The 23,026-nt window shown below is 52.8% G+C and overlaps 8 protein-coding genes across 8 annotated transcripts; 1 reads left to right on the forward strand and 7 right to left on the reverse strand.

Moving 5' to 3' along the window:
* Positions 1-890: 890 nt before the first annotated feature.
* On the reverse strand, positions 891-5,415 carry HMPREF1120_00533 (uncharacterized protein). The gene is made up of 4 exons (XM_009154532.1): positions 3,048-5,415; positions 1,496-2,990; positions 1,391-1,418; positions 891-1,336 (listed from the first exon to the last, which is right to left on the reverse strand). Exons 1-2 carry the CDS (start codon positions 3,245-3,247, stop codon positions 2,009-2,011), a joined length of 1,182 nt encoding a protein of 393 aa, XP_009152780.1. The 5' UTR covers positions 3,248-5,415; the 3' UTR covers positions 891-1,336; positions 1,391-1,418; positions 1,496-2,008.
* Positions 5,416-6,021: 606 nt separating this feature from the next.
* HMPREF1120_00534 (sterol-4alpha-carboxylate 3-dehydrogenase (decarboxylating)) lies at positions 6,022-7,623 on the reverse strand (the record flags this gene model as incomplete). The annotated part of the gene is made up of 3 exons (XM_009154533.1): positions 6,022-6,057; positions 6,175-7,075; positions 7,220-7,623. 3 exons carry the CDS (start codon positions 7,621-7,623, stop codon positions 6,022-6,024), a joined length of 1,341 nt encoding a protein of 446 aa, XP_009152781.1.
* Positions 7,624-8,551: 928 nt separating this feature from the next.
* On the reverse strand, positions 8,552-11,990 carry HMPREF1120_00535 (uncharacterized protein; the record flags this gene model as incomplete). The annotated part of the gene is made up of 3 exons (XM_009154534.1): positions 8,552-9,386; positions 9,444-10,016; positions 10,072-11,990. 3 exons carry the CDS (start codon positions 11,988-11,990, stop codon positions 8,552-8,554), a joined length of 3,327 nt encoding a protein of 1,108 aa, XP_009152782.1.
* Positions 11,991-13,012: 1,022 nt separating this feature from the next.
* Positions 13,013-13,563, reverse strand: HMPREF1120_00536 (uncharacterized protein; the record flags this gene model as incomplete). Its single annotated transcript, XM_009154535.1, has 3 exons — positions 13,013-13,122; positions 13,182-13,421; positions 13,494-13,563. 3 exons carry the CDS (start codon positions 13,561-13,563, stop codon positions 13,013-13,015), a joined length of 420 nt encoding a protein of 139 aa, XP_009152783.1.
* A 303-nt stretch (positions 13,564-13,866) lies between these two features.
* On the reverse strand, positions 13,867-15,581 carry HMPREF1120_00537 (AAT family amino acid transporter; the record flags this gene model as incomplete). Its single annotated transcript, XM_009154536.1, has 2 exons — positions 13,867-15,341; positions 15,407-15,581. 2 exons carry the CDS (start codon positions 15,579-15,581, stop codon positions 13,867-13,869), a joined length of 1,650 nt encoding a protein of 549 aa, XP_009152784.1.
* A 1,044-nt stretch (positions 15,582-16,625) lies between these two features.
* HMPREF1120_00538 (3-oxoacyl-[acyl-carrier protein] reductase) lies at positions 16,626-17,592 on the reverse strand (the record flags this gene model as incomplete). Its single annotated transcript, XM_009154537.1, has 4 exons — positions 16,626-16,811; positions 16,876-17,032; positions 17,109-17,216; positions 17,282-17,592. 4 exons carry the CDS (start codon positions 17,590-17,592, stop codon positions 16,626-16,628), a joined length of 762 nt encoding a protein of 253 aa, XP_009152785.1.
* Positions 17,593-18,613: 1,021 nt separating this feature from the next.
* On the forward strand, positions 18,614-20,623 carry HMPREF1120_00539 (amidase; the record flags this gene model as incomplete). Its single annotated transcript, XM_009154538.1, has 2 exons — positions 18,614-18,889; positions 19,130-20,623. 2 exons carry the CDS (start codon positions 18,614-18,616, stop codon positions 20,621-20,623), a joined length of 1,770 nt encoding a protein of 589 aa, XP_009152786.1.
* A 649-nt stretch (positions 20,624-21,272) lies between these two features.
* Positions 21,273-22,808, reverse strand: HMPREF1120_00540 (3-deoxy-7-phosphoheptulonate synthase; the record flags this gene model as incomplete). Its single annotated transcript, XM_009154539.1, has 1 exon — positions 21,273-22,808. One exon carries the CDS (start codon positions 22,806-22,808, stop codon positions 21,273-21,275), a length of 1,536 nt encoding a protein of 511 aa, XP_009152787.1.
* Between the last annotated feature and the right edge of the window lie 218 nt (positions 22,809-23,026).

Here is a 23,026-nt window from a genome sequence, read left to right on the forward strand (position 1 = left end):
AACAGGCTAAACTTGAATGATCAAGCCCCAAACGTCACCGAGATCTCCCACAAAAGGGCCCCGGAGAATGTCCATATCAGGGGCACAAAAGACTCTGCTCTTGCTTTCTACAAGTGCGGTTCTGATGTCAGACTCTCAACAAAGTCTAAACAGGGATCAGGGTTGTTCCATCATAATCAAGTCCAGATGTGTTCCATATCAACGAAACAGATGGCGAGGTCTTCTTGGACATGCTGTGCATCATTGAGTTCTGCACCATATACGAGGTTGTACACTGAGCAACCCAGATCGTACTAGATAGTCTGCTTTGGGGCCCCTCGGGCTGTGGCATTTCGATTCTTGCTACTATATCCGCCAACTAAGTGTCTGAACCTCCATCCTGGGCATTGAATCGGAGTTCAATTTTCAAGTCTCCAGTCACATATATCAATTCACCCCCGGCTTTAGATACCATACCTATGATGCGAGCAATGCACAGGACGTTCTTCACATTGCCATGCACAAGCATTTAGAAGCGTAAAAGGAACACTACGCTCTCTTTGCGGTCAGTTACAGTTACGGCTACTCCCTACCAGGTACCTAGTACTACTGCTGCTACTATAGTAGTAACCGGCTTTTACCGAGCAGGTACCCAGGGACCTCAACCTGGTAGTTCATGCCCTACGTCCTCGCAAGCGAGGCGATACTCGGATATCCCAGCACCAGTTTAAGTCCCATGTACAGTACTTTACTCCCATTCACAGTCCTTCTGCTTAGGCAGTGCACAAGCTATGGCGACGTGGAAAGGCCGCATGGGAGTTTCGGGAACCGCAACCGCAAGTACTGAAACTAGACTAATTGTCCAGCCCAATCTTGATCGGATACAAGAACAATAAAAGCGGTGGATGAGTCTTCAGAACACGTTTCTCTTTCTCCTCCTGGTAAGTAGCAAAGTAAAAAGTGGAGATGGCGGTGGTCTCCATCCGTTTATGTACTTGGTGCTGTTCGAGTTCAGGCATCAACGCATCGATCGTCAATGCAGTCAAGCAGTAGTAGGTCTACAAAATAGATGGATGGCTGAAACTAGTCACTCTCTTTGTCTTCCTCGCTCGCCAGAGAAGAGTTGATGGGCAATGGGATGGGGAACATTCGTTGGGCACATGGAATGTGATTTTCTGAGGGATCTCAAAGACTGGACTGGATATCATGGTCGATCAGACGATTTGTTGCATGGAATAACAGCTTTTTCCACTCTATTGTACTGCCGCCGAGAAAGATGGATTGCCCTGTGCTGCCGCTGAATTCTAGAAAACCTTTTGTTCCTTTTGTTTTCTCTGCAAGGTTGTGAAGTATGGGTCTCGATGACTGTCAGCATATGTATAATGCGCAGGATTTCTGCCATGACGCTCACAGCAGATGGGCCATCTTTCTCATCTCTTCTGTATAAACACGCCGTCAGAAATTTCCCTTCTGCCAACAGCGTCTCTGCTGAGGGAAATCATATGGAGTGACGTACCGTTGCTACCATGTCGGTAGCTGTTGTTGAAATTATCATTCATTTCAATCCGGAGGAGCTCTGATTCTTATCTAGTAGTTATTTTACTCCAGTACTCATTGAATCAGTTCAAAAAGCCCGGAAAAAGGGGCCGAGTCCCATGGCGTCCGATTTGTGTAGGTGTAAGCTCCTCAGTCCACTTCAACGCGCGGCTGGCGACTGAGTAGCAATCGCAACTTCGCCCTGCCAATTGAGCCTATAAAATTAGGATAAATTGTCATTTTGCCAGCGTAAACCAAGTATGCGCTCGGGACTCAAGGCTCAAGTTAGCAGATCGTCACAGGACTCGGTATATGTATTAAGTCGGTGTAGGTAAATTGCAGTTGTCCCATCCAATGCCAGCACAATGATGGGGAACGATCAGGGGATGTACCAATAGAGATAAATTCACACGCTTCAGATCATAGAATACCTCGTCCACATCATTCTGCAACAGCAAAACCCATAAAATAGACAGCCGGCCAAACCCAATGTTCATTGTAATCCAAGTCCTCTCAGTCTTGACCTTCTCTCCAAGATCAGGCTCTCCGTCTGTCGGTACAAAGCATCAAGTTGTTCCATAGATAAAGAGTCCATCATAATTTTAGCCACTTGGGTGCCGGCACTGATAAGCTGTAGCATATAACGGTCGTCTCTGGGCCTTCTCACTTGCTGTTCTCTGTTGGGCTGCCTCACCGCGATTGAATTCTCCAAAGTCGTAACAAACTGTTTGATCTGGTTGTCGTAAAGGACACGGGCTGGGATCCTCCTCTTTGTGGCTAACCTTTTCAATAGGTAGGCCCACTCTGTCCACTCCCGGTCCTCAGGGGCGCGGACTCGAGGTTTGTCTCGTTCGAGGGGGATTGGGAATTGGTATTTGGCTACGAAATGGAATGCGCAACGCGAGAGAATGTCGTTCACATGCAGCATGATCTCGTCCTGTTCCTCAATAGCAAGATGAACGGGGAGAGCCGGAAGCGCTTGAGAGCGGGCATGCTCCTGCTGCGGCAAGGGCAGCGGCAAGAGTTGAGACGGCCCGTCGAACTCATCCTGGTTGAAAGGTCGTCTGCGAGTGTGGTACCGAGCGGCCGCCCTTCCCATCTCGGAACCCCGGCGGTTCTGCGTCTCCAGTTCATAGTCTGCGTAGCCTTGACTGCTGGGCGACCCTGTCTGTAACCCATAACTATCCTGGCTTTGTCGACGTAGTGCCATCGTATGGTCATCTGGATTTGACCTGGGAGGCGGACCCAGCGGCTGGTACGATCCTGCGTCGGATGTGAAGGCGGAGGACTGAGACGTGAACGACAAGGGTCGCAATGACTCTCCAACGGCCGTGGACGCGGGCGGGCGTGGCGCACTGTGTATCTCGGGAGGCAGCCTCTGGCGCAGCGGCTCCGGGTGATCGGGAGTTATGCGCCCACCGGGTTCGCCAGCGAAAGGATCGTACGTTGATGTCGACCATGGGGTAAAACGATTGCTGCAGCATATGTTAGTAGACGGTTTGCTGTAGGGGTTACATGTAGAGAGCGCCTGCCTTTGAAGTCCGAATTGCGATGGACTTTCCGCCGACTGTCTCGACAGGCTGGAAGGTTGTGTTCTTGGATACAGGAAGTCCTCCCTGTCAGACATGTTTGTGGTATCGTTGGTTAGTTCGAAGGCAGACTGGATTCCAGGAGCGATATCTGCGAAATACTTCGAGTATGGATTGTGGATCGTGGAACTCAAGGCCAACATGATCAGAAAGATCCAAAGAAGACGGGCAGTCAGTGCATGGAAAGCGCACGAAAAGAAAGGCAATAGGTAGATGGCTCGCCGGCTCTTTTGATAGGAGAGATTCAACAGTCGGATGGCAGGGGGTTCTGCATAAGATAGCGGTCAAGTATTGGGCAATATGTTTGATGCCACACGGTTGCGAATGAGGCACAAGAAGGAAGGATCCAATAATGATATTGTATTCGCACAAGGCACGTGGAGGATACAAGGCATCGACGTTTGGCCCTCAAACGTTCAAGGCCCATTTCCAAAGCTATTCTCGAAGTTGTCTGATGCGTACTCGTTCCGCAACCCCGGGGCAGCCTAGTTTCTTACGAAAGGCCCACCCACGACAGGGGCTGAAACGGGTATGCCTGACCTTGGCGGGAGGTCGTTGCCGATGCCGTGAGCGAGGCGTCGACGTCGACGCGTTCCCAGGTTCTTGTACACATTTTTTAGCCGGGTCCGGAATGCTGGTGGCTAAACCCTGGTAGTATACGCCACAGGGTTGCGAACTAGGAGCCGGGGGAACAATGGCGTAGGTCCTTGCGCTTTCTGGAAGCCTTCTGATTTATCCTCGCCTTTACACAGCGCGGACCATGATACTAGCAGGGTTATGGATCTCATAACGGCCCCATGTTTGGCATATGCTGCCCGTCACCATGTAGGCTGGTGACGCGGTTGGTGCCCGATACTGGCGGAATGGGCATCGTGGTTCGGGGAAGCGCATTTGCTGGTAGTCACGCGTTTCGTCTCGTCGACACTGGTACAACACACTTCTAGGCCTGGAACGCCAACGAGGTACAGTACGAGCTTGTTGGCCCGGAGTCGCATCGCACATTGCCAAACGCAGATGAATGGGGTCCTCGAGGGTGTTCCGCCTTGGGTCGCCATTTTGACAGGGCGATGGCCACCATTGGCCGGGGTGGAGATCAGCGGGTGATGAACATGCGAGGCAAGACTAGCGAAGCGGGTTGCAGCCAACAACAAACCTGGTCAAGCTGGGAGTATGTCCCATTGTAGATGTCCGAGTTTCGAGCCAGCGGCTTCACAGCGGTCAAAGCTCCATGGCGGACGATGAAAGCATGCCGCTTACCATAGTGATACGCCGGGGCAATTTGGACGTCTCAAGTGTGGCCTGGTATGCACCGGCCGACCGATACAGAATGTAATCAGTGTAATATCCATTCGGGCCGGGTTAGAAAAGAGTTCGGTCGTTAGGCGGATTCGATGACAGGGGGCTTTTGGGTGATGGTCGAAGCAGAAAGGAACCTTCCCGGAGACAAGGGTACTTTCATCCTTGAATTCGACCTAGCGGTTTCTCTACCGTATGGTGATTTCCTGGAGAAGCCCCATTTATGATTTACTTTTTGGGCGCCGATGATGCCCAAAAGCCCAACCGGCCGCCTCGGTCGCCGATCAGGAATATGATCTACACCGGCATTGGGGTTTGACAAGTCGCGCCGGCGGAATTTTCTCGAAGCAAGGCTTTGCTCTGGGGCCCGCCCAAACAGCCGGTGATTTGAAGTAGTGAGCTAGAAAGCAGGTAGAAGCCATAGAGAAGCATTGGGTAGCCTGGTCCTGGATGGCAGTCGGCAAAATGGGATCCTTCGGGTCTAGGTATTGTCCATAGGTATTGTCCAACGGAGAACACATTTTGCCGATGTCTGTAAACATGATCATCTAGCATGGTGACCAAACAAGGCATCGGCTATCAAAGCCTTTCCTCCTATGGGCTTCACATTCTTTGCAGATGGATGCCTGAGCCAAAGTAGTCAAGCAACATGATGGCCAGCACAACAGATCCAAGGCCCCGTCAGGGTGCAAGTCGGGCGAACTTGGAACTGGTTGTAAACAGTGTCCCAGCGGCCCCCAGGCATAGGAGAATGAAGCAAGGCGCTGGAATTGGAAGCTTCAAAGAAGATTCGAGGCGAACAGGACCGAGCGGCGTGTGGGTAGCATTCAATTTCCAGAAACAGGACTTGAGGTAGCAACGGCAGGAAGAAGGTGGTATGGACCAAACATGAAGGAGGGACGGAGGCGGTGATTCGTGGTTTGTCGCAGCCTTCATCAACTCCAGTCCATGGATCACAATGAATTGGATGACACTGGTAGGATTGTAGTCAGGAAAAAGGGGCCGACGATGTTTCGGGAGGAACTTGAAGTGCAGCTGCGCCAGACACTTTTGGGCAGGGGTTCCAGTATTGGTATTATTGGCAGCCTCCACTAGACTACTTTGGACGGCCAGTGGCTGAATCCAAGCAGTTTACGGTTAGCTGGTTCACGCTAACCCAAGTAGTACCAATGCCCCCAGCCCTCATTGGCGGCCAGGTCGACACTTTGTTCGCTAGACGTCATAGTGCAGGCACCGCTACGACAACTTGAGACGACCGTCTACATAGTACAATCCAACCTCCCGAGTGTGTCGTCCCAACTGGCACCTTCACTTCTGCACCCCGTTTTGCCAAAGTAATTGGATTTAATTACAATGCTGTATGGTCTTTGTTTTGAAATCAGACACTCTCAGCGGGACTGGGGCATCGGCATCCCGCAAGAACCTTCCCAAATAATGCTACCGAGCAAAAGACACGAGCCCGCTTTCCAGGAGCAGAAATTGTTGTGACAAGGGTCGTACTCACCACCTCGCTACTAAGATAGCGAGGCTAGGACTCATGTTACCACAATTTCCGACGTCTCGTCAAACTTGCCAAGTCCCGAGTGCTCCAGGCCAGTTCAAATTCGCGAACGAGCTTCACTCAGCCCAGACCTTGATCCAATCGTCGCCCATAGTCCTGATCATATCGCAATGTTAGTACCTGAAGGCTTCCTCTGCCGAGCGGCCGGTGTCCCTGCAATAAACGCCACAAGATTGTGAAGGGAGAAAAGGTTGGATTGAAATGATCACTCACCACACAACTTCGATGGATACCCTCTTCCAGCCCTACTCGCGCTCGATAGCCGAGTACTCTTTGAGCCTTGTCGCCGCTGGCATAGCGCATGGCACAAGCGTCCATCACGCTTCCACGGGACAGGGTTGTTGGCGTGCCGGAAATTCGCGTCAATGCTTCCGCCAACAGGCCTAGTGTCCACCCCAATCCTTCTGGAATATGGATTTCCCATGCTGGTGGGTAATGCCCAAACTCTTTCCAGACGGCAAGGCTGAATTCCCGAAATGAGATGGGTTCGTTGTTCTGAATAAAGAACGTTTCCCCTGCTGCAGTTTCGGCCCCGATCCCGCCGTTTCTAAGGTGGGTAGCTCCGTCTTGCCGACATGCATGGGTTGATAACAGGTTTTCAATTGCGAGGATGTGTGCGTCAGCCACATTACCCACGTACGTAACATCCCAGAGGTTTCGGCCATCTCCCAGTCGATAGCGCGTCTCCCCCTTCGCAATACAGGCATGGATGGAAGGGATCAACTGATTGTCTCCTTCTCCAAAAATAACTGACGGTCTCAAGACGCAGGTGAGCATTGGCCGCTGGGGGCGACGACTGTCTTCATCTCTCTCCAGGTCATTGCCTTTGTTCCCTCTGGCGGCGTCGCTCCGTCTAATGTCGGTAGGCAGGCCATTTGCTGCAAGAACAATCCTCTCCGCCGCGGCTTTACTTTCACCATAGCTGGATGACTTCGCGGCAACAGGCCATCTCTCGTCGATGTTCGCATATGACTTACTCATATCGTCGGTCACGGTGCAGCAACTACTCGTATACACCAGTGCTCTGCACCCAGTCCGTCTTGCCCAGTCCACGACATGCCGCGTTCCCTCGACATTGGTGCGCCTGACGTAGGCTTCTAGTCTCCGAGAATACCTGTTACAGAATGGATGTCAGTTGTTCAAAAGGATATGTCACATAAAACCTCCAGGGAACGCAGACACTTGGGCTGTGTGTACGCATCCATACGAGACCACCGTGCCCTGAAGACAGCAGCATCTACGCCGTAGACAGACGTACCTTTCACTCAGGGGTGGCACGACACCTGCAGTATGGACAACCACGTGAGGTCTTGCCACGCTGAACGCAGTTCCCACTTGGCTTTGATCCGTCACGTCGGCCTGCACATACTCGTACACGCAATTCTTCAACAGATCCAGGTCATTGTCATCGACTGTGGTTGAGGTTGCGGCCTTCCGTTCTGCCCTTGGGTCCTTCTTCGTATCTAAAATCCAGACCGTCCAGTCTGGATGCTGCTCCTGCAAGGCTCGGACAATTGCTGAACCCACGAAGCCTAGTCCGCCAGTCACGAGGACGCGAAGCGGCTGTGAGCTCTCGTCCTGTAGAGGCGTCGCAGTTGTTGCAGCGCCAGCGCCGCCTCCGCCCGAAGAGGTCTCTAGACCTCGGTCGGCCACTTGCACCATTGGGATCGTATTCAACACAGATTTGAACCGTTCTGTCTCCTACCGGGCAGAAGTTCAGAAGAGTAGGTTTTCGAAGGGGCAGTCAGTGCCAGTAGACGGCTATGTTCGGCATCCCAATGCCCCTGCTTTTCTTGTCGCTTGTTTCTTTTTCCGAAACTCCTGCTCCGCACTGTACGTCGCTTAAATAAGGAATCCCGTGCAGTGCACAGAGAAGTTGGTCTCAGGCCACGGGCTCCAGGCCAAGGATTAATCTCCAAAACAAAACAAAACTGTCCAGCAGTAACTCAATGAATTGCAAAAATATCGACCAGAGATCGTCCAGTTGTACAACAAATTGATGAGAGCACAGTATGAAATCGGGGACACTACCCCTTTCTGACTGAAGCCTTGATTCGGATTTTCAATGCCGCTCAGGCTGCAGTGGCAGTGTCAAAATATCCATGCGTCATGACACACCCCGGTACACATGTGCCTCTTGCTCCGAATGCCCGGGATTTTACCCTTGAGGATGATTTTTATCACTGCACCCTTCAGGACGGCTCACTCCCTACAATAGAACTGCATGGCAACACCACAAGCCTGGATAGTTCTCAACGGTGGGTTCAGTGTGCATAAAATCGTCCAGGATCAAATTCGAAAATGGGCCTTCAATCATGCACCGTGTGCGTACAGCTTTGCAATTGATCTTGATATCTTCCGGCTTTCCCCTTGCCGTGATTACATACAGACCGTCATGGTCTGGATGACTCGCTTCTAGCAACTATGAGGCCCTTCTACTCGTACAAGTGTTTTTTGTTTTCCTGTGAAGCAGATTCCTAGTACTCAAAACACTTCCCTGCGGGAAGAAAAAAGTGATCACACCCCATGCCACGCACGCCAGCTCTGACGCGTGGTGGTCCTATGCCCGGGAAGCCCAGTCACGCAGATTTCAATCCTGGTCATCATCATCATCGGCATACCTCGGCCCGCCCGCTGCAGGGGTGGGTGCGTCAAATGCCCCAGAAGCATACGGCGTAGGTGCGCTGGCCGCGGGTGTGGGAGCGTCAAAGGCCGCCAACCGGTTGTGCTTGAGCGGTTCTCTGTTTGCATTCTTCGCGAAGCTTGGGGCCGGTGTCGGTGCATCAACCGGACCAGCTCCGGGCGTTGGAGCCCCAAGGTAAGGAGTATAAGCGTCGTCGTCGTAATGTCCTGAGGCGGCAGGGGTCGGGGCTGATATGCCTGGAGTTGGAGCGTCGTAGGACCGTGCCGCAGGCGTAGGTGCTGAAGCACTAGCTCCAGGACCACCCCACGCCGGAGTCCGCGACGAAGATGCTGTGTACGCCGGAGTTCTTGAGCCGGCCGCAAATGCATCAAAGCCCGAGTTGTTGGAAGAGCCGAAACCATGATCCGCACCGTAAGGTGTCTTTGCGCCAGCCGTCCAAGCCGGCGTACGGCTGCCCGTGGTCGAATAATTGCCAGGGCCTCCGTAAGAGGTCATGCCGCCACCACCGTATGCAGTCTGAGAGCCAGACGGGCCCTTCCACGCTGGTGTGCGACCGGATTCAAGGGCGGAAGAGCTGTTAGGGCCACCCCAAGCAGGCGTTCGCGATGCCGCGCCCCAGGCTGGTGTACGCCCTCCGTCCATGACGCCCATAGGAGTTCGGCCTCCGAAACCGCTGTCTGGAATACGCGAACCTGGCATGCCTTGGCCAGCCCGCATCCCGGAGGGACCGCCGCGACTTCTGATCCAGTCCTCGTACCTGGTCTTGTTTTGAGTGTTTGTGCTAAAAAGCAAGTGTTAGTTCATAAGCCCTATCCAGGTGAAGGGGCAAATAACATACTCGACGACTGAGAGATCAAACTTGCTGACATTGATGGTCTTGTTCTTCGTTTGGAGTTCAAGCCGCGCCTCACCAGCTGTGGTGTCTTTGACAAGCGCCCGGTGCCCCTTGTAGGGGCCTTTGTTAATGTGAACGAATCTACCTTGCAATGGGTCTCTTCCTGGTCGCTGCGGCGGAGCCATTGACATGTCTGGGCGCTTAAGTTGTAGCGCGGGGTTCATCTTAGACAAATCTGTTGCAGGAGCAGTGATCCGACCGCCCTTTGCAGCCGTAGTGATGACATTGCTGCAGCGTGCAACCCAGATACCCGCATTCTCGATGTTCAATTTATTATGGGCAAAAACAAACCCTCGGTGGATGTGCAGAATGGTGCCCGACTTGCCTTCGCCCCCCGATTCACGCACGACGTCTCCAACTCGAATCTCGGAGCCATTCTTGTCGGTTGCCACAGCGTTTCGTCGTGCTTCGATTCTCATCAACTGTGAGGGTATTCTGGTGGTGACAGAGCCATTTTGGTCCAGTATCCGAACAGATTCGCGGTCACTTCTAATGACACAGCCAGCTGTCGTAGAACTATAGCAGGTTAGCATGTGGGCAACAATGAAGTTGAGACAGCGATATCACTTACTCAATTTGCACAAGATCCTGCACATCAAACTTGCTGGCGCCGGCACCAGCACCTCCTGCATCTGTTGCTTCTCGAAGATCCTTGCTGAAGACCGTGATCTCGTCGTTGCTCTCGTTCGTAAGGACGGTGACTTTGTCGTCTTTGATGCGAAGCACCATGCCCACTTCATCACGGTACTTGCTTCCTCCGATGATTTTCACGTTGTCTCCCTCTCTGAAGCGTTTCCGCAGGCCTTTGACCGGTACCTCGACAAGTTGACCAGTGAGCTCTCCTTCTGTGACCATGATAGAAATGATGTTCCCGGTCACCGCTTCAATTCTGCCGACGATGCCCTTCTGTTCTCCTTCATAAACTTCTACCTCGTCACCGGGCAAATAACTGCCTTCGGCTGCCGTATTACGCAAACTATGCGCAAGTGATTCGAGATCAAGCAGCTCCGAGCCATCTGCCGCCGTCTTTGTAAGCTTGGTGATCTCATCCAATCTTGGATTCACATTGTCGGTGATGAGATGCTGCAGTTTAAAGTCCTTGATCAAAAAGCCATCTTCGTAGAGTTCACCCTTGTAAGACCAGCTCCGTCCGGTCAGACCTCTGTTCTGTTGGAGGAATCTGTCGTGCCGCTTACGCGCCTCGTTCTCGTTGAAAAGCCGTTGAGGGGGTCTGTTCGCGACGGAATTAAGACCTCCAAAAGCATTTGGACGTTTTCGCTTAGCATCAACAGCGCCAGGACGCTGTTGATCTTCGTCCATACCATAGGTGAGTCTAGGTACCAATCGAACGGTTACCTCAAGACCGTTGGTTTCGACGCTCTCGATCATGCCCAAGTCGCCCTGATACAGGCCCCGCTTGATTCGAACATAACCTCCAACCTCAAGCTCTTTGCTTTTGTTAACTCGCAACAAGTCTGGCATTTCTTTGACCGGGACGAGGTTCATCTTCGACCTTGGGTAGACGTCCGCAACGTTGGTCAGCGCATCGTCAACATCCACCTTTCGCCTAGCCTCAACGAAGATGTAACCAGCCATAGGGCCGTCGCCTCGCTCAAAAGCAGAGCATATCCGCATAGGGTTTCGGCTCCCCTGACTTTCGACGAACTTCTTCATGAGCCTGTGGATAATCTCTTTCTCCTTTCCAGCTTTGCATCTGACACCCCAGATACTCGGATCATTGACGTCTGGCATAAGGAGATTCTGCGGCACAAAGGAGGTGTTGCTCAAGGCTGTGGTTGTTCTGCGGCCATATCTCTCTCTGAACTTTGCTGCCTCTTGCTCTGCGTCCAACGACTGCTGGAGCTGCCGTTGACGATCCAATTCACGATGTCTTCGGTCGTCATGGTCGGCTTCGGGAGGCAAATCATCGTCGGGATGCGTATCTTGTATGAATTCTGGCCCCAGGTCATCCTCTTCGGCTTCTAGTTCGTCGTCATCTTCGTCAACTTCAGCTTCTTCCTCGAAGAACTGGTTTAGGCCTCTCCTTCTGCGCTTTCGGGGACGACTCGACACCGCGTCCTCGTCTTCTTCTTCGTCTTCGTCTTCGTCTTCGTCCCCTTCCTCATCTTCGTCTCCATTCAGATCTTCTCCTTCACCTTCATCGTCTTCGCCGTCAGCTTCCTTCCCCTCGTTGTCATCTTCCTCATCTGCAGCATCTTGTTCTTCGTCATCGTCCTCGTTTGCCGGCGCGGCTTTTCTGTCCTCTTCGGTAGGCGAGGCCGATCTCTTGCCGTTGGTCTTCTGGCCAGCGGTCGATTCGTCGTCTGAAGCTGGGGCCCCTCCTTGGGTTTTAATCTGTGGTGTGGAATCTTCCTCGTCGTCTTGCTCAGCATCAGATCCCATCTCGACGCCGGGGTTGAAGTCGTTGTCCGATTCTTCATCGTCGCCGCCAAAGTCTTGGTTCAGCCAGGATTGCCCAGAAGCCGCCATCTTTGCACGATATGTGATGTACAAACTCCAGAACAGAAGCGGAGTCTGTCAACCAAGTGCTAGAGCTGGAGACAACCGGCGTAGGGAGCGCGAAGAAAAGCTGTAATATGAAGGGGAAGTGGCTGAGCGTGAAATGTTTACTGGCCTGAAAGTAAAGGGCGACTTGAATGTCACCTGCACCTGCACTTCGCCAAGCACCAGACGTGATATCACGTGATCTGTCAAGGTCCAGACCACGCGATAGAGGCTGGAGGCGAGTGCACACGCGAAGATTTAAAAGGGATTCCTCCAATAGTATACTAGGAGGATGAGAAGGAATCTCTTGTGAAGCTCTGAATCTATCTATGGGCCGGTCTGTGAAACAGGCGCTTTCATAAGCTCAGTTGTTCTGTGAGAGCGAAGCCGCATGCGCCGCCGTACTAAATAAGTAGAATGACTACGGTGAATCATAGCAGTGTGACTCCCTCTTACAAAATCACTTCCCGCTCACCGTTATTCCCATTTAAGTTTATCACGCAAACATCTCAACAGAATTGTACACAACTATCTATCGCGATACTATATCTGACTATCTATCTATCGCGCAGCTATACTAACTTCTTTATCGCGAAGGATGGCTAAAAGCTACTAGGTAAGTGATCAGAATCACTGCTAAGGTTCCGAAGACCAACTATCTGTCCTTCGCGGGTTGGAATAGGGAGAGCACTATGCTCAGGAAGAGCGCCTTTATTCCCAGAGACCCTTGCTGGGAGGAGCACTTGGAGATATGAACATGTACCAGCAATCCCGCAAATAAACGCCGTCCGAGGAGACACCAGAACCCCTGAGGGACTCCATTGAATTATTTCAGGAGGTACGCTGGGCCGTGTGTGATGTCTGGTATCCCCGTTGAGCTCCCCTCACTGTCTGCTCCCACCAGAAAAAATAGCCTTCGGCTGTGTCCGTACGCACATGCCGAAGATGCAGTGGAGAGAGAGAGAGTCTCCTTTTCCGAGCCATCATCACGGTTTTCTGCTCTTGCATCATTCATCGTCGGCGTCGTCCCTGGCTCGGTTGAGCAGAAATGCTGCAAGTATCATGTCGTCCAGTCTGATGGTGCTTCGTCTAGCATGTTGGGCCAAGATACCGGTCGCTGCTCTCGCGAAAGTATTACAATCAGCGGATTTTCCTGTCGAAGTGGGTGCTACATACCTGCCAACATTTGGATGATATGAAACTCGATACCATGTCGAAGTACACGGAGGGCTTCTTTGTGGATACGGTATTTTCGATTGAAGTGTACCATCATGGCCGATTCTGCCAACCTCTTGATAAGGGCGAGCGGGAAGACGCTTCCGGCTATCAGGTGAGCGTGATGGGACATTGCCGCCATGATGTTTCCATCCATCCGCCCGCGCAAAATGTCAAGGTCAACGTTGGATCCGCCTTGGTCTAAACACGAACATCTTCGTCAGCCACCTGTTTCGATCATCGGTTTGCAGTAAATGATATTCTTTTACTCACGCTCGGTTTCATTCTCGCTTTCACTGTCGCTTTCATCCTCCCAATCTGTTTCGTCTCCTGCGTCCGCCATGACTTGAGCTGAGCAAGACTTTACTAAGACGAATTGAATCTGTTTGCAGTGTTACAGTAAAAGGACGGATGGCTCAAGGTAATCACGCCGCGGAAGAGTCCAGGTCGTACGCAAGTGAAGGCAGTGAAAAGTGGGGAACCTATGTGGTGATAATGTCTGAACTTGAAGTGAAGGTGAGAGAAACAACAACTTAATTTTGAGATCGGCTCAGAAGGCCTGCCTGATGCAGGCGAAAATTCATTTAACTTGAGATGCCAATATATACCGACCAGCACTTACAATCCCAACATAAATGCCAGAGTTCTAGATGAAAGAGTGGAGTGCACGCCTCCACAACGGTTGCCGGTTCTCAGCCTCGTTGGCCAATTGGTCCCAGCCAGGTCTCAGACCGGTCGTGACGTCCATATCCCTGGCTCGGATGAACAAACTCCAGTCTCTGCTGTAAAGCTTCCAGAAGATATAGAAAAATAGAACGATCGGGGCGGCCAGGTAATTTTGGAAAAAGATTTTGGCGTTGGGTTTCCCTCCGAGTGGGAACAAGCTGACATAAAAGGTCGCAACAATCGCAATGCAGTTGAGGAAGAATCCCAGGTACGAACCGTACACGCCGAATGCAGCGCGGTAGGGAAGCTGAGCGGTCGAAAACCCATGGTGCTTCCAGCCTGCACGGAAGCGAATGTGCGACAGGTTGATACTGGTCCAGGCAAAGAAAAACGACAGGGCAGTCAAGGCCAACAACCACGTGAAGATTTCCCCTGACGCGTTGGCCTCTCCGATGAAAGCAATACAGCCGAACAGCAGCTGCACGATGATACACCATATAGGGCGGCCTTTCTTGTCAATGTAGCGGAGGAACTGTGGGCCCATACCGTTGGCGGCAAGGGCCTGCATGGTACGTGAGCTGGCATAAGTGCAGGAGTTGGCCACACTGATGACGGAAATTGTGATGACGGCGTTGAACACTGAGGGAAGCCCTTTCACCCCGGCCGTTTTGATTGCCAAGACAAATGGAGAAGCTTTTGTGTTCGCTCCGCTGGCTCCGAGCAGACGGTCGTCGTTTGAAGGTAGGATCAATCCGAGGATGAAGAGGGTGACGATGTAAAAGAAGGCGATACGCCAGAACACTTGCTTGGTGGCGGTCGGGAGCGACTTTGCGGGATTGGCGGCTTCTGCGGCTGCCAGGCCAACGAGTTCAGTGCCACCAAAAGCGAAAGCTGCCGTGACAAAGACGGAGCAGAAGCCCTTGAAGCCGTTGCGAAACGCACCAGGATCATGCCAGTACCTGGCGCCAATGTACCCTCTGTCGTCAGTGGGGACGCCGCCGACATTGACCACGATGCCGAAAATGATGAATCCGATACAAGCACATATCTTGATGCAGGACAGGACGAATTCCACCTCTCCATATCCACGCACGCCGAAGATCTGGATGAAACACAGCAGTGCAAGGAATGCAGCCACCCAAATGGCAACGTGGATGTCATCCCGCCAGAACTCGATGGTGATGGAGGCCGCGGTCAGTTCGAAGGGCAGCACCGTCAACCAGCCAAGAGCGTATTCCCAGCCCATGGCAAAGCCCCAGGAGCGATCGATAAAGCGTACAGCGTACGAATAGAATGCACCGTTGACAGGGTAGAGAACGGTCATCTCGCCGAGGGCTTGCATTGTGCATAGCATCATGACGCCTGTAATCATAAAGCCAATGAGGAGGCTGGCCGGTCCGCCACTACGCAGAGCCGAACCGCTTCCCACGAAGAGACCAGCACCAATCGAGCCGCCTGTGACCAAGCATTAGCAAACAGCGATTCCCAAGGAGAAAAGAGTCGTTGGAACTGGTACTGACCAATGGCGATCATCTGCATATGCCGACTCTTGAGCTTTCTAGCCAGGGTGTGTCCGTCTCCATTCTGAACAGGGACTGGCTTTTCCTCGACATGCTGGCTAACCTCCATTTTCTCAACGTCCTCCCTGGAGGAGTTGGAGGAGGAGGAGGAGCCGTGGCTGCGGATGTGGTCCATGGTGTAGAGAGTTCTGTCTGATCAGGGTACCACAGGCAGTCCAGTATGGCAACTGGATAGTGGGGAGAGAGAGTGGCCTCTGGTCGGTGCAGAGGGAGGAATGGATCTTTCTTTATACATCTTCCTTTGAACCCTGGACACGTCGCTCCACGTCTCCTGGGCAAACGTAAGGACCAGCGCCCCAGTGGACTTCCCCAGATGCATCCTTCCTCGCAGATTCCCTCCACAAGGGCACGCCAATCCTGGGGTTGGCCACATCATGGTATCGGACCACTGGAGAATCACTGGAGAATCCAAAAGAAATGGTGAGGTTTGCTTCTAGACTCGCGTAACGAGACCGCCAAACAAGGCTCTTCGCCTGCTTCCAAGACCGTATAGCAAAGGCCAACACTCGGCGACAAGACTTTTAGGTTAGCGACAAGCCCTATAGGAACATCATCTACTCCACTATCTGGCACCGATCTGGAGATCAACGTTGCATTGTTAGGTAATGTTAAGTAAGAGCGAAGCCTCGCCGGACGCGGCGGAGCGGCTGGGGACGGTTACTTGCGGCGGGTCTGTGGAACCGTGCGAGAGCTTCTCACATGCAAAGAACAGGTCAGGAGAGAGCCTTATCAGAATTTACAATCTGTTATTCGCCCGCGTGGACTGACAGCTCTCACTGTGGCTTGCGCTTTGACATGATACTCTTGAAGGCCAAGGCCAGTCTGCAGTGAGCCTGCCGGACTTTATCCCCGATTGTGCAAGACGGCGGCTGGAAGATGCAAACTAGGAATGGTTCCAGAAGAGCGGCATAAAGCTAAAACAATGGTGAGATTGACTTTTTGAACATGCTCGTTCTCGTTGTATAAGGAGTAGGACATGAATGCTGTGATAAGGACGACGATGAAGATGAAAAAGAAATTTGGAAAACGCTGATGAAAAGTGTGCATGTCTGTTATCATAATATCATTGGGATAGGGCTAGGTACCGTCACGGTACATCCCCCTGGGTCTATATTTGCCACAGCATGTGGACTCATGCATGAATGGCCAGCCAGTGCTTTCACCAGGGAGCTTCTCCCCCTTGATACAGCTGGAGCTCTCCGAGACGCCAATCCCCAGGGACGTGGATGTCGAAAAACTTCCCATTTTGCTCCTTTGTGGCATGTTCCACGATGTCCAGAACGGCTCCAACCCCCACCTCTACGGGGAGATCTGCTGCTTCGGATCCTAAGTCCGTCTTGAGCCACTGCGCGAGACGAGTCAGTCATTGTTCAAGATTGCGATCACAGAAGGACGGCCGGTGTACCTACCCCAGGGCTGACTGCAATGACGGTGAAACCTTCGTTTGCTAGAGCAAGGGCCCATTGGACGGTAAGCATGTTCAGAGCAGCTTTGCTGACTTTGTAGGCCGGTGCCGGCTGGACTTGAAAGTATTTTGCCAATGTCATGGAGCCCAACGTGGAGGACCTATACGTTGTAGAAAATCATCAGTCAGTAACGATTCTTTGCTCGCGCAAAGAAAGGGCTCTTGCGTGGAACGTACACATTGACGATAAGCTTTCGTGAACCTTTGCGCAACAATGGCACGAACGCGGCAGTGACCCGCTGGGGTCCATTGACATTGATTTCCAGGGTGCTCATGAGGTCGGCCCTGCAGCAAAGCGTTAGCAATTCCACGAATTCCAAGGGGCCGGCTATTGAGGACCATAAACATACATTTTTTCAATGCCTTCCGGAGTGAGATTCAGTACGCCAGCGTTGTTGATGAAGACGTCGAAACCCCCATTGGGACCCAGTAATCTTTCAACTTCTTTAACTGCAGCCTTGACGCTGGCGTCGTCGGTAGTATCAAGCGGCACGAAAACAACACGGCCTGGATATTTCTGTGTGAGTTCTTTCAGTGCAGTGGCTTCCCTCCTGCCTGTGGCAGCGATGAAACGGACTTCGCTTTCTGGTCTTGCGGCCAAGGTTTTGGTCAGCTGCAGACCGATGCCACGGGCACATCCTGTAATCAGGTAGGCGGACATTGTTGTTTGATATCTGGTCAATTTACACTTCAAGCTCGTCGGAACTTACATGTGTACCATCGTCGGCTTCTCGAAGCCTATATGGTATGCCGGCGCTGTCGGACGTGCGGTCCAAGTCCTCGAAGACATGAGATGCCATCGCAGATAACCTCCATTTCGGGCAATTTCCGCTATACCAACTCCGAGCCGGGATTAAGCAGTTGCCGGATCCGGTCGCGCTTATCCCCGGGCCGCTTCCTCGCTCTTCCATCATGATCGCGTGGGATCTTTGTTTAGCAATCAACTGAATACTGAAACAAGAGTCACGAATCAACAGGTGTCTGCTTTAGAGACTCTCTCTCATTTGCACGATCCAGTCAAAGTCTGCCCGAGCTCATCGAGATCCAGATGGAGGACAGAACAACCCTGAGCCGCGGCAAATCGTCTTGCCCAGTAACCATTTGATGCACGATTGATATGGTCACCAAGGTCTCGCCCATTATTGTGATGGGTTTATGAAGTTGAACATCAGCAAGCACTCTGAGGAGAAAGCTGCCGGCCCGAGATTCTGACTGGCCACATGTGCTTCAACGGCGCCCCTTCGGCTCATAGCCTCGTTGACACCGGACATCTCCATTCCCTCCCCGCAATCACTAACCCATGCATACGAATGATAAACAAAAGCGCGATAAGGTCCGGAGGATTTAACGGACTAGTCTATCGCAACCCTCCTGTCTGAGATAAAGATCTACCGAATCTCCAACGTGACCCTTTGGATCAAGTCGCGCAAATGCTTCTCATTCGTCCCCCGCGACTGCCACTTCTTGTCTCGGTCCTGGGATGGCAGGCAAACAATCGGTCATGTTGTCCTCCTTTATAAGGGAGACCAATGCACCCCTTTGCGCGATTCCTCAATCTTGCAAGCTATTCTGGTAAGCGAGCATCTGGCCCTGTTTGCTTCAACCAGACCTGCAACAATTCGGCTTAAGTATCTTCTCTCCTATCCTTACCCTTCTGGTGCCGACACAGCCTCTTCGTCAAAATGGTGAAAGTCCCATGGCAGGAGATTGCCAAACAGGCCCAGGCACAGCGCGACAAGTCAATCGATCAGATACAGCCCCCTATTCCCGCGGTCCCAAGCCCAGATGAACTTCCGTTGAATGTGACTTCCATTCCACGAGAGCTGTTGAATGAAGCAGAGCTCAAAATCACGGAATCGCCTCCGGAGGAACTTTTGAAATTCTTGGCTTCAGGGGAGCTCAGCAGCGTTGACGTGACGACTGCCTTCTTGAGACGTGCGGGCATTGCCCAGAAGTTGGTATGTCGAGTTTGTCCACTCTGTTGCGTTCCAAGAGCCTAGGAGTCTGTCGATGAGACTATTTACAATTTTCATGGCTTTTTCCCCTCCCGCTGCCCTTTACACGACAATTGCTTTCCACCATCTGGCTTGATGCGTCTACTATGAGGATCACAGACTATCTACCTTTCTTGATGGAAGCCACCCTCCGCCTCGACACCGCGGGTGAGGAACTTGATCAACTGACAATGCCATATTCAGACGAACTGTGTGACCGAGGTCCTTCCACACAGTGCGATTCAACGAGCCAAATATTTGGACGACTATCTTGCCGAGCACAAGAAACCCATCGGGCCTCTGCACGGCCTCCCAATCAGTGTCAAAGAGCACATTGGGATCAAAGGATTGGGACACAACGGCGGGTTTGTGGGATGGTGGGACCGTGTGGCGCCGGAAGACGCACATATCTTGCAACTGTTCCAGAACGCCGGATGTGTGTTATACGTGCGCACCACGCAGCCGCAGTGTTTGATGCATCTAGAGACGGCGAACAACCTCTATGGGACAACAGTGAATCCCTACAACCGAAACCTAACGCCCGGAGGCAGTTCTGGTGGTGAGGGAGCCTTGATCGCTCTCAAGGGCAGTCCGCTCGGCATCGGCACCGACATTGGCGGCAGTATCCGCTCGCCAGCAGCCAATTGTGGCATTTGGGGTTTCCGACCATCCTCATACCGCTTACCGCTCGGAGGGCTGACGGCGCCCATGGCGGGCCAGGAACAGATTGTTCCTGTCATCGGGCCGATGAGCGCCAGCTTTGAAGGATGCCACATCTTTATGAAGACCCTGATTGACCAGCAACCGTGGCTTGATGACCCGTCGCTGTTGCCGATGCCGTGGAACTACACTCCGAACCACAGCAACAGCAGCACCGCCAAAAGCTATCTGACCAAGCCAGACGGGACCAAGAGACTCAAAATTGGTGTTTTATGGTCCGACGGCGTTGTCCAGCCCCACCCACCCGTGTCCCGGGCACTACGCGAGGTGACTACCAAGCTGCAATCCACAAGCAACAACAGTGGCATCGAGTTCGAGTTTGTGGATTGGAAACCCCACCGTCATGATCAGGCGTGGGACATTATTTCCAGCATGTATTTTTGTGATGGGGCCGCGCAGGACCGGGCGGCCATCGCCTCCAGCGGCGAACCCTGGCTGCCTCTGTCGGAATTCATCATCAAGGAGCAACCAGGTGTCAAGGAGTATACTGTTTCTGAGGTGTGGGGGCTCACCATCCAGCGAGAGGCGTACCGCGCCGAGTATGCCAAAGTGTGGAATCAGTCCAAGGATTTGGAAACGTGGGGAGACGGAAACGACGCCACAAAGGCAGAACAGAAGCCTAAGCTTGAATATCCTGTCGATGTCATCTTGTGTCCCGTCGGTCCTGGCGCCGCCCCGCCTCTCAACCACTCCAGATACTGGGGTTACACGGCTCAATGGAACCTGCTCGACTATCCGGCCATGGTGTTCCCCGTGACACAGGTTGATCCGGCCAAGGACAAAGTCGATGAGTCGTATAAGCCGCTCAACGCCCAGGACGAGTGGAATTATAATCTCTACTCGCCGGACAGATATGTCGATGCTCCGGTGTCCTTGCAGCTGGTGGGAAGAAGGTATCAGGATGAAAAGGTCTTTGAGGCCATGGAGGTTATCAAGAAGGCCGTTGGTGGTCAGTTGCCGCTTGAGCCCTTTAGATAGGTAAGGGAATCTTGCCCACGACCGGTCGGCAATGATGATGGTTGCAACCACCGTGCTTCTAGTATGATTGTGACTTCGAGCTGGCATTGGTTGGGTCTTGGAAAGGAGGGCTGCTGCGGCCCGGCAGATTGTGTCCAGGCGACTTCAAGTCATGTGCGATATCTTTATAAGGCGTGATCCGCTCACGTACCTACCTATCTAGGTAAGGTACCTTGGGTGGGAAGCAGCAAACATGACAGTGTATCATTTATCGAAACTTGACTTGCCTGGCTGATGATAGACCACCTCTCATAAAAAGAGTGAGGACTCCAATCCGGGAAAAGTGAGCGAAGAGATACGCAGCGCTTGAGCAAGCACCCAGCCCGGTTAAGAGGATCAATTCCACGGAAATGGATGGGTAGTCAGACAGTCTAAACCCCTTCAGGGCTGCAAAATACCTTATGCATGCATGCTTTGAAGACTCCGAGCTTGCTGCCACGCCCCGTTCAAATTCGGGGAAAAAGCAAAATACCCCACGACATCTCTTCTTTTCGATCCCAGACGAAAGAATTTTGTCTGGCATAACCTCATTCCATACTATCTCAAGCCTTTACGAATCATATCAATATCGTCTTTTTTCTCGCGATACAAATGCCAAGACCACCGTCGCTCAGCCCCTGGAGGGCCTCCCTTCTCTATAAAAGCCGGCGACCAAAAAGGCCAGCTCGAGAGCCTGCTTCTCATTCAGACGCGGGTCGCAAAAGGTGGTATAATTCAGACTCAAGTCCTGCTCGGTCAACTCCTCGGCGCCGCCGACGCACTCGGTAACAGGCTCGCCCGTGAGTTCGAGATGGACGCCGCCGAGGTAGCTGTTCATGGAGCGGTGGATTTCGAGGGCTTGACGGAGTTCGGACAGAATATCACTGAACCGGCGGGTTTTGATGGTACTAGTACCACCATTCTCTGGCACGGTGACCGTGGCGTTGCGACCGTTGCCGTGCATCGGATCACACTGCCATACAACGGTGTCGCGATGAGGGGAATTCTGGACAACTTTAATATGGGAGGGGAGATGATTAGCAATCCTGTCGTGGCCGTAGCGGGTGATGAGGACGATTTTGCCGATTTCGTGGTTCGGATTCAGAATATCTAGCAAAGGCACCAGGTCCGAAGCAGGCATGCTGGGGCCGACTTTGACGCCGATGGGGTTCTCGATGCCACGGAAAAACTCGACGTGCGAATGCGTCAGCTGGCGCGTCCGGTCGCCGATCCAGATAAAGTGCGCGGAGGTGTCGTAGTATCCTTGCGTCGGTGGCAAGGGTGGCGGAAGCTGTGTGGGCAGCGAAGTCTTGCGATGTTTAGCAGCGACAGAAGCAGCTTTAGCAGCATCGGCCATGGCTTTCTGGGCGTTTGTTACAACAGGGCTGTTGGAGGGATGTTTAAAGAGTCGCGTCAGCGATTGTTCGTAATCCAAAAGCAGACCCTCGTGCGACGTGAACAGGTCGACCGTCTCCAGGCCGCCGCCGGTGTCGAGGCCAATGGTCCGCATCATCTGCAGGGTGTCGGTGATGCGCTCGACGATGACCTGGTATTTGTCCCGGACCGTCGGGTCACGCACATGGCCCAGACTCCAGTCGAGCGGAGCGTGCAGGTCGGCCAGCCCGGACGACAGGGCCGCGCGCAGGTAGTTTTGCGTCGCGGCGGAGTGGAAGTATGCGTCCACCAGTCTCTTGGGGTCTGGCTCGCGCGCCGCAGGGTCGGGCTCGTAGCTGTTCAGGATATCCCCGCGGAAACTGGGCATCGTCACCCCATTGATCGTCTCCATCGGCGACGACCGCGGTTTGGCGTATTGGCCCGCCATCCGCGCCACGCGCACCACCTTCTTCTGCGCCCCGTAGATCAAGACCAGCGACATCTGCAGCAAGAGCTTGACTTTGGCCTCAATCATCTCTTGGTTGCAGTAGTCGAACAGTTCTGCGCAGTCACCGCCTTGAAGGAGGAATGCATTGCCCAGTGCGACCTCGCGCAACTCGTTCTTCAGCTTCACTATCTCCCGTGGCGTCACGAGCGGTGGCAGCTTGTCGAGTTTGTGGATCGCTTGCTTGAATGCCCCTTCGTCCTTGTATGTCACCCCTTGGACAATAGGTTTACTTCTCCAGGTCGAAGGGTTCCAGCTCCCGCCGCTGACGGAGCCGTTTTGGGCCATTGTCAAAGACCCCGCGTCACCTTCCTAGACAGCTTAGGAGTTGGCTTTGTTTGGGCTGTTTGATGCTGTCTGTGTCGCGTTCAGAACGGGGCTTTCAATGAATCCTTCTGTAGATCCCCAGTACTCGACTCCTGAGACGCTGGTCCCCTGCAGGAAATAGGCCCCGAGGGTATTTTAATGCTTGATAAACGACCGTAGAGCCAAAGAGCAGGCCGATA

This window comes from Exophiala dermatitidis (genome assembly GCF_000230625.1).
Source record: "Exophiala dermatitidis NIH/UT8656 unplaced genomic scaffold supercont1.1, whole genome shotgun sequence".
Lineage (NCBI taxonomy): Eukaryota > Fungi > Ascomycota > Eurotiomycetes > Chaetothyriales > Herpotrichiellaceae > Exophiala > Exophiala dermatitidis.